Raw genomic sequence first — 8,590 nt, 5'->3', positions numbered from 1 at the left:
TCCATCTCCCCCCCCTTCTCCCCCCTCCCTAACTAACACATCCAATCCAAATTCTAGACAGAATTCCCAACATCCTACGGACCGCGCATTATGCATCAATGCAACATCGCAGCTTCGGATCATCCGGTTGCTGCTGCTGTGCTGTCTTAACTTTGAACTTTCGCTTTTTTCTTGGATATATGGATATAGGTATACTAAACGAACGAATTATTTTCGAGAAAGAACTCAGATATGGATATGGATACGGGATGTATACAGACAGAGAGAGACAGACAGTGAGAGAGAATGGGGATGAGGAGGTGGAAAGGTTATGATTTTGGGCTGATATATATATATATTCATATATATACTCATATATATACTCATATAGGTACCTACCTACCTACCTAAGGTACCTACTCATATACAGAAATATCATAAAGATATCTACCTAGGATACACAGATCTCAAAGACAAAAGACTAGGTAGGTAGTTCTTATATGTCGTTGATGAATGAAGACGGATCGAATAATGAAGGATTCTCTTTCTTGCTTGTATCGCGGCGCATTAGATCTTGTGCGAGCGGGAGGGGCGCCAGAGAGGGGAGGAGTTAATGGGAAGGTGGGCAAAGTGGGATGATAAAGAACCTGTTACGTACAGTACAGAATAAAGCAATCGAAAGCGTTCAGACATCACAGAAAACAATCAGAATCGTCAGACATCACAGTCAAGTCAGAATCAAAATCAATTATATAGACAAACAAAACGAAGCCTGGTTCAGATGCTACCAAATCTATGGCCCAACTCCTCGCATATAGAAGAATCATAACCCTAATCATACAAAGGCCACAAAAGATGAACAATGGTCCCATGTGCTGCACTAGCGAGGGCCGTCTCTCTTGTGCTCTCCAAACACCGCATAACCTCACGCCATCCGATCCACGAGTTCGTACCGCTCCTTGCTCGGCGCCCGTCTCCACAGCGCGCGACGCCGGGCGGCCGTGTTACCGCGCCGCATGACCCAGATGGTCCACGACCACCAGAGGCAGCCGCCGACGACGGCGGCGATGGCGAAGCCGGCCACGGTCAGCAGCATCCAGTGGCGGCCCATCCAGAAGATGGTCTGGGCGTCCTTCCCGTGCCAGCTGTTCCCCTTGACGACGTTGAAGAAGCTCCAGCTGTGGCCCTTGTAGTCGCCGGGCATCAAGATGCGGACGCGCTCCGCCGCCTCGCGAGCGACGCCGATGTACTCCTTCCAGACAACAGACAGGAAGAGGGGGCCGGTGCTGTACATAACGGTGATGTAGGGCATGCCCCAGTTGCGGCTGTAGGACTGGAGGGACTCGATGACGCGCAGGAAGAAGGGGTGCTGGGGGACGGAGCCCATGGCGTCGTTGCTGATGCCCGTGGGGATGGTGAAGCGCAGCCAGGCGGGGTAGCTCAGGAGCGGGTCAAGACGGCGGTTGCAGCCATCGTCAAGGTCAATGTAGATGCCGCCGTAGTAGGCGAGCACGAAGTAGCGGATGGCATCGGCGCGCTGGATGGGGAACGGGTAGTTGTCGAACGTCTCGAGGAACCAGGGGTACTCGGCGGCGATGAAGGCGCGGGACTTTTCATCGGTCCAGAGCTGGTGGATGTTAGATGATGGATATTAGAGGATGAGGAGCAACAAAACTCACCATGTACTCATAATCCGGGTGCAGATCGATACACGACTGCTGGCCCGGCTTCCACTGCTCGGGGATGGAGGTGTTGATGTAGGTCTGGTGGATGATCTTGGGGATGAGCTGGGTGCGGTTGTCGATGAGGTCGGAGCCGGGGGCGGGGATCTCGGCGCGGTGGATGGCGTCGGCCGAGCCGTCCTCGAACAGCAGGGAGATCAGAGTGCTGAAGGCATTGATGAGGAGGCCGATGACCAGCAGGTTGATGACGAGGAAGATGATGGTACCACGCCGCATGGTGGGTGAGTTGGCCGTGGAGGTTTTGTTTTGTATGTTTTGTGTGTGCGTATTTGTGTGCGTGTGCGTGTGTATGTGTGTGTGTATGTATGTACGTGTATCGTATGAATGTTGGTGGTTGAAAGTGTCGTCGAGTAGTTCAACGTAAGAAGAGAAGAAGCCGAAGGATGTCTTGTCTTGTAAAGTATCGTATAGTCCAGATAAGGAATGACTAGTGAAAAGAGGAAAAGGGAGCCCGATCTGATAGATATGGCCCTTCTGGGAAGAAAGAATATTCGAATGGTTGGTTGGTTGGGGGCCCGGGGGGGAGGTCAAAGTGGTGAGGAAGGTAAAAAAAGGGGGGGGTCAGGAAGGAGCGACGTGAAGAGAATAAAAAGGAGGCGAAGGCGGCGAAAAAAAGAAGAGGCAGGCGCAGAATATGCACAACAACTGATGATGGACGGATTCGAATCGATTAGACGGCGACGGGGGAAAGCACGAGGAACGACGCGGCCATCATCGGTGGAGGAAAGAAGTTGGGGGGGGAGAAGAGACGAGAGAAGAAGGTGCGACGGGTTGAGGAGAGATGAGATCTGAGGAGAGAGACGAGACGAGACGAGGAGACGAGACTGAGACGAGGAAAGCCAAGAGACTGACAGACAACCTCAGGTATGATCCATCGTCCATCCCCACTCTGGTCTAGCGTCCCCCTAAATATGGTAGCAAGGGGACAGGTACCTTGCTCCGCCCTGCTGCTAGTCCGTATCTAGTTAGATCCATGCAAGATCCCAACTTCCAACCGCAAATAGTGTCATGCTGGATACTTCTGATTGGCCGCAACTTCTCAGAGATCTCTCGCGCGCCGCCCCCCTCCCCGCTAGCCCCCTCCGGGCCCAGTGTGCCACGAACTTAACTTCTCCCCCCCACGAGCGTCTTACGCGTTCCGCGGCTGGGTCTACCGTCTGGAAAGGGGGGCGCCGGCCAATCTCCAATCTCCAATCTCCACCGCTCCGCTGCCACGGAATTATTATGCTGCAGAAAGTCTTCATAAGTGTTTCCCGCCAGTGACGCCGTCGTGCCTTGATGCCTCGGCCCAACAACGCCCCGGCATGTCACTGCGCTCTGCTCGCTGGCTGCGCGAATGAGGAGGCGTCATCCGCCCGCTGCGAGAATGGGCGGTGCGTACGTGTCCTGTCCTGCACTTCGTCTCTTGTCGCGTATTCTCGATCAAGTAGTATCTTCTTACCTGTACGATTATACCATACATGATCCATCCTCCGCCATCCTATCACCACTCCAACATGTCGCCTCTATCACGCCTCTGTTGCGCCATCGGCTGCGCCATCCCTTAGTTGTGACATCTCGCATCATCCGCGCATCTTCTTTCTATTATAAGGTCTATTCTTATCATCATATCATCATATCATCATCTATCTCGTCCATCCTTTCTCTTCAACTTCTCTCTTTATACTGGCATGCTCCCAGGCATCGCGTACTCACCCCGCCGCCGCCGTAGCCCCTCCTGCTCCAGCCTCTCCGCCCGCTCCGTCTCAGCCCGCGCCCGAGCCTCGCCCTCGATCTCCCGCCGAGCCTCGTCGCGCAGGTCCCGCTCCATCTCCTTGCCCTTCGCCCTGCTCACGCTCGCCGGCTCGCCGTTGGGTTCGTCGCCGCCGCGCGTGTTCTTCTTCCGCGGCCACAGGCTGGGCAGCTCGATCTGCTGGAAGCGCGGCTCGACCGCCCGCTCGTCGAACCACGTGTGCAGCCGCGCTTCCACCAGCTGCGCGATCTTGGGCACGTCCTGCAGCCGCGACCGACTCCCCACGAGGCTCCGGATCGAGAGGTCCAGCCGGTAATCGTCCAGGAAGCTGAAGGCCAGCGTCGTCGGGCTCGAGTTCAGCGGGCTGCCCGGTATAAAGGAGATGGAGAGGGTGCCGCTGAAGCGGACCACCGACACCGCCAGCCCAACGGGCAGCACCGCGACCAGTGGTTTGGGGTAGTTTAGCAGTAGTTTTGTCTCCAGCGCCAACGTGATGAAGTCGCTGAGATCAACATCCATCCGTGCCTGTAACCTCCCGTGCTCCCTGCCCGCCCCCCCTCCCTCCCCTCCCCGTCCCGTGCCCGCGCTCAGCCCGTCCTCATCCACGGGGATGACCCGGCAGTTGCTGAAGATGGGGAAGTCCTCGCCCAGGCTGAGTTCGGTGATCTTGATCTCGTCGAGGAAATCGGGGCGCGCGGACCCATTCAGGGCCTTCGTAAGCGACGTCAGGATGGCGTCGTCGTGCTGGGCATCGCTGCGGAACTGCGCGATGGTCTGCGCGATCAGCACGTTGAACCAGTCCAGGCTCTCGGGCTGGTGGCTGTCCACATTGTAGTACGTCTTGTTCAGGATCGTCGTGGTCGTCAGCGGCGGCGGGTTGCGCAGCACGCTCGACCGCTTCTTGTTCAGCGGCTGCGAGGCCTGGCGGGCCGTCGTCGTCGTCGTCGTGCTGCTGCTGCTGCTGCGCAGCGTCAGGAGGGAGCGTTTGTGTGCGAGGGTGCGCGAGCGGCGCTCGGTGGCTCGCAACGCTGCCGTCACGTCGGGCGATGGCGGATCGCCAAAGATGAAGAATTTGATGAAGGCCCCAATGAGAATAACGATCGAGAGCTGCCCGAGAAGCAGACCTTGCGTGAAGGAGAGACTTTGCGAACTTCTGTGAGCTGTGTAATCCTGGGCCTGGGGGGTCTAGACTTACGTAGATTCAGCCTTGGGGACTGGCACATCTGTAGTAGTAGTGGACATCTTTGAAGTCTCAGTTGCTATCTTCTGGATTCCATTGCTGTGGAGAGAAACTCCTTGGTTGCAAGAAGTGTGCGAGTCGCAGACACCTTTTCAATGTGGGGGATATATGACCGACTCGAGGTTCAGGAGACGTTCAATGATGGATAAATTTTTGAGACGCGCCAAACGCGAAGCCCAGACGTCATCGGTCCAGCCGAGGCTCTCGACTCTTCGATATCAGAATGTTCCACTACCTAAGGTACGTGGGTGCTTTATTTTTGTGAGCATTCCACTATTATTATATTATCTTTTTTTCATTTATCATTCAAATGAGAATAGCGTATGCAGCGTATACATATATTTGCTTTAACTCAGCACCTTCACTCACAATGATATGCCCCCTTTTTTAACCCCCTTTATAAACAAAAGTATCCCCCCGAGAGTATCTCCCGACACTAGGTCTTCGTTCCGCATTATGCAGTGTACGGGGAAATGTATGAAGAAAGAGTAGTAGAGGTGTGGCTTCATGAGGGGAGTAGTAAGTGGAGAGCACTTTAGTAATTAATGGGAATTGTGAGAAAGGGGACAGCAAATCATAATACCGAGCATAGAGATGATATAAAGTAGGAAACAACTATACAAAGACCCAAGGAAAGAGGATAAGGCACATGTCTACTCCGTGTCTGTCCATTATTCGTAATACTATACCTACTGCTAGCCATCGCCGAAACATACGCCGTGATACAAGAACTCATCGTCCAACACCAATCCACATGCTTCTCGGGCCTTGCAGACGGACATATGCCAGAATCTTTCACGACCTTCCCAGCCCACCCCCTAGAAAACGCGGAACAAAGTAGAAGTGTTATAATACAAGAAGAAACCATGATCTCAATGCTGCTGAGGCCGCCATCTTGATCATTCCCATCATTCTGAATAGTTCCAAATGTCGAGATCCCTCAAATCTGTGACCGATTGTGACCGGTAGCGTTAGAACGCATCTTGAATGCCGAAGAAGCGAGTCCAAAGGAGCTCAGGAAGAAATCTATTACGAGCTTGCAGCATCACGATTGCTCTGCGAGCTCGCGCTCATGACTGGCTGAGCTGTAGGGAGTGTCATCTTGTTGGCCTGCGTTTGCCTGACCTTCGCCCATGCGTATACGATGCCGCTGATGAACCCAATGATGATTGCTGATACGCTTCCAAACGTGACAGGTGCCGAGAAGAAGATGAGACCGCTGACTGCAATGGGTAACTTGTTCAGTGCGCCAACCATAGAGTAAGTAGTTGAGGATGTAACACGAATACACCAAGCCGAGCAGTAGGAGATGAAGATTGTCGCAAGACCAGAATAGATCATTCCAACGAGGAGGCTGTTTCTGGTTTCGAGGGGGAAGTTCTTGTGGACATTTTCATCTGACCAGTCCTCGAAGGCAAACGTGCAGATGAAGAGCACGGGAATCGTCAACAGGTTGTTATAGAACATAGCTGTAAAACGTTAGTGCTAATCCGGAAAGAGATAGTGGCAGTAAACTTACTATCCCAGTCCTTGAAGTTCATCTTTTTGATGACCTTGCGCATGGACAGAACATACGCTGCGGTACAGAATACGTTCATTCCCATCCAAGCATAGCCAGCGTTCAATGTCGAAAGCGCTGCAGCAGCCTCTGCGCTTTGTCCTTTAGAGCTGCCGTAAAGCACACTCTGAATATCCGCCCAAGCAGCAACAACTGAGCTGAGAACCATGAGTCCGAAGGAAAAGAGAGCCGATGCCGTGACACTTCCCCCAAACCACAGCACCTCCCCATATGCAATGACAATAATCGTCAAGTTCTTGAAGATGGTGTAAACCGGGACAGAAAGGAACTGAAGGGCCTTGGTGCTTGTATAGATCATACCAACGAGGAGCAGAGAGATTGGAAACCCTGAGTTCTAGAATTAGCGCGCATAGATTACCAGGATAACGTCTTTCTTACATGTCCTTCCCTTCTTCGGGTCAAAAGGTGCCAAGTTCGTAATCAATCCCACCTGTACGCAAATGACAATGGCAATGATACAGACCAGAGACTGTTGAACCATCAGATCTTTCCCTAAATCGTACATCATATTGGAGACTTACTTGGATAGCCAGGTAAAAGAAGTTTAGATTCCAGTCTGCGCCAGAAACACAGTACTTGTTCGTGACTGTCATAGAAATTGATGCCAGACAATATGCCAAGATCGAGATGGGAGGACTATTTGTGATGTTCGAGAGGGGCAAGGGGCCTCTTCCTCTGCCAGCAGCGTCTCGACGTGGTGAGGGCGAGGCATTAAAGGTACGCATCTCATGCTCCGGCTTGCCCGTGTAGTCTTCGTTCTTCTTGTCAGCCATGGCTGCTCGGGTTCAACGCTGGCGCGGCCGAGAGGCTTTTAATGTCTAGACGCGCGAGGTTCGCAAGGGGGGTGGGAGAGGACGCTCTGGTGTCGACGCAGGATGGGAGAATCGCTGAGGTTGCGGGATCGTTAATATCACAACATTGATCGGCGTGCTCGAGCGTGGGAGTGGTGGCGACGGGTTCGTTCAGGGTCGTGGAGAAGAAGTCGAGACGGAAGTGAAATAATACAAGTATACAGATACCGGGATCTGGTGGTAAGCGAAAGCGCATAGAAAACGCCAGTAACACTGGTTTTACATGTCTTACTACTACTATTATTACACACTGTTGGCTTTTACTAATCTGTGAGGAAACCGTGTTATAATTGAATAAATTCCATGCCCGAAAATTGTTTCGCATCTTTCAAAGTCAGTTTGTTCTAAGACCGTATTTTGTATATAAACCCCTTTGCACATAACAGCCCAGCCCCTTTTAGAAGGTAATGCTGGCCTCTATTCCTGGAACCTTTTAAGCGATCCCCTTTTAGGAGATGCGGCTATACAGGGATGCGCATTCAGGGCGACAAAACGAACATGATTCTTGGAGTTGAAACGTCTGTCGCGAGTGTCAAGAGAAAGTTGATACTTCCTGTATCATGATCAAGATATTATAAAAGAAACTTGAAAGTCATATATTCCCTTTCTAGTGGCATGTAAAGATGCGCCGAGAGATCTACAGTACATCTACGACTCCTTTTCCTCCTTAGCGAACCGGGTGAACTTTGCAAAGCGACTTTCTACGCGTCTTCTAAAGAAACTTACTAAAGTATCGCCATGGCAAATATCGATTCCCATGTAGCATCCGTGCTGGATGCTGCCAATTCAGAGGATGAAGATGATCTTATCGCATCCCTGGAAGATTCCCCCGCTATGGACGCCTTTCGTGAGCAGAGGCTCCAGCAACTACACTCCGAATTCGCACGGGCGAAGGCACAAAAGACCCAGGGCTTTGGCAACTATACCGAAATAAAAGAGGAAAAGGCTTTGATGGACTTGACCACCGAGGTTAAATATGCTGTTGTGCATTTTGCGAAGGACGACTTTGTCAGGTGTAGGACTATGGACGTACATTTAGAGGTCTGCTGGATTCCTGCTCATTGGCAACATTGTTACTGACTCAAGGCAGGCCCTAGCAAAGAAGCATTTTGACACCAGATTCCTGAAGATGAATGTCGAGAACGCTCCATTCCTGGTTACGAAGCTTAAGGTCCAGGTGTTGCCTTGTGTTTTGGCTTTCATTGACGGTGTGAGCGTTGATCGGATTGTCGGCTTTGAGGGGTTGGGATATACCCAAGATACTTTTACCACCAAGGATTTAGAGGCGAGGCTTTTGAGCTCGGGAGTTGTACAAAGGGCGAAGACCACGGTGGATGCTGGTGGCTTGCCGTACGGTAACGGGAAAGCAGCGAAGGAGGAGAGTGACGACGATGACGACTGGGATTGAAAGAACCCTACCAGGCCCAGCAAGTGACCGTGACGAAGGGGCCGTTAGTTGAAGCTCTC

At 52.2% G+C, this 8,590-nt stretch overlaps 6 protein-coding genes across 6 annotated transcripts in view; 2 read left to right on the top strand and 4 right to left on the bottom strand.

Annotated features, from left to right (window-relative positions):
- Positions 1–150, top strand: part of M430DRAFT_50709 (hypothetical protein) — a gene marked incomplete at both ends in the record, with an annotated part of 1,686 nt that extends 1,536 nt beyond the window's left edge. The window contains one exon of the mRNA XM_024868166.1: positions 58–150. Within this exon, the coding sequence (XP_024721068.1) occupies positions 58–150 (93 nt within the window). The remainder of the gene's footprint in view (positions 1–57) is intronic.
- A 660-nt stretch (positions 151–810) lies between these two features.
- On the bottom strand, positions 811–1,937 carry M430DRAFT_42360 (glycosyltransferase family 32 protein; the record flags this gene model as incomplete). Its single annotated transcript, XM_024867549.1, has 3 exons — positions 811–859; positions 909–1,606; positions 1,659–1,937. 3 exons carry the CDS (start codon positions 1,935–1,937, stop codon positions 811–813), a joined length of 1,026 nt encoding a protein of 341 aa, XP_024721067.1.
- Positions 1,938–2,891: 954 nt separating this feature from the next.
- Positions 2,892–3,282, bottom strand: M430DRAFT_243005 (hypothetical protein). The gene has a single exon (XM_024865044.1). The coding sequence runs from the start codon at positions 3,181–3,183 to the stop codon at positions 2,962–2,964; it is 222 nt and encodes a 73-aa protein (XP_024721066.1). The 5' UTR covers positions 3,184–3,282; the 3' UTR covers positions 2,892–2,961.
- Positions 3,283–3,381: 99 nt separating this feature from the next.
- Positions 3,382–4,608, bottom strand: M430DRAFT_102466 (hypothetical protein; the record flags this gene model as incomplete). Its single annotated transcript, XM_024860799.1, has 1 exon — positions 3,382–4,608. A coding segment is annotated over one exon (1,227 nt), but the record flags the coding sequence as incomplete, so codon positions are not given.
- A 1,114-nt stretch (positions 4,609–5,722) lies between these two features.
- Positions 5,723–7,045, bottom strand: M430DRAFT_101493 (hypothetical protein; the record flags this gene model as incomplete). Its single annotated transcript, XM_024860715.1, has 4 exons — positions 5,723–6,162; positions 6,213–6,599; positions 6,651–6,741; positions 6,794–7,045. The coding sequence occupies 4 exons, from the start codon at positions 7,043–7,045 to the stop codon at positions 5,723–5,725; spliced, it is 1,170 nt and encodes a 389-aa protein (XP_024721064.1).
- An 816-nt stretch (positions 7,046–7,861) lies between these two features.
- M430DRAFT_19309 (hypothetical protein) lies at positions 7,862–8,531 on the top strand (the record flags this gene model as incomplete). The annotated part of the gene is made up of 2 exons (XM_024864048.1): positions 7,862–8,164; positions 8,214–8,531. 2 exons carry the CDS (start codon positions 7,862–7,864, stop codon positions 8,529–8,531), a joined length of 621 nt encoding a protein of 206 aa, XP_024721063.1.
- Positions 8,532–8,590: the final 59 nt, after the last annotated feature.

This window comes from Amorphotheca resinae, assembly GCF_003019875.1.
Source record: "Amorphotheca resinae ATCC 22711 unplaced genomic scaffold M430scaffold_6, whole genome shotgun sequence".
Lineage (NCBI taxonomy): Eukaryota > Fungi > Ascomycota > Leotiomycetes > Helotiales > Amorphothecaceae > Amorphotheca > Amorphotheca resinae.
Note: the sequence above shows the minus strand (reverse complement) of the source record. Positions and strands in the feature narration are given on the sequence as shown.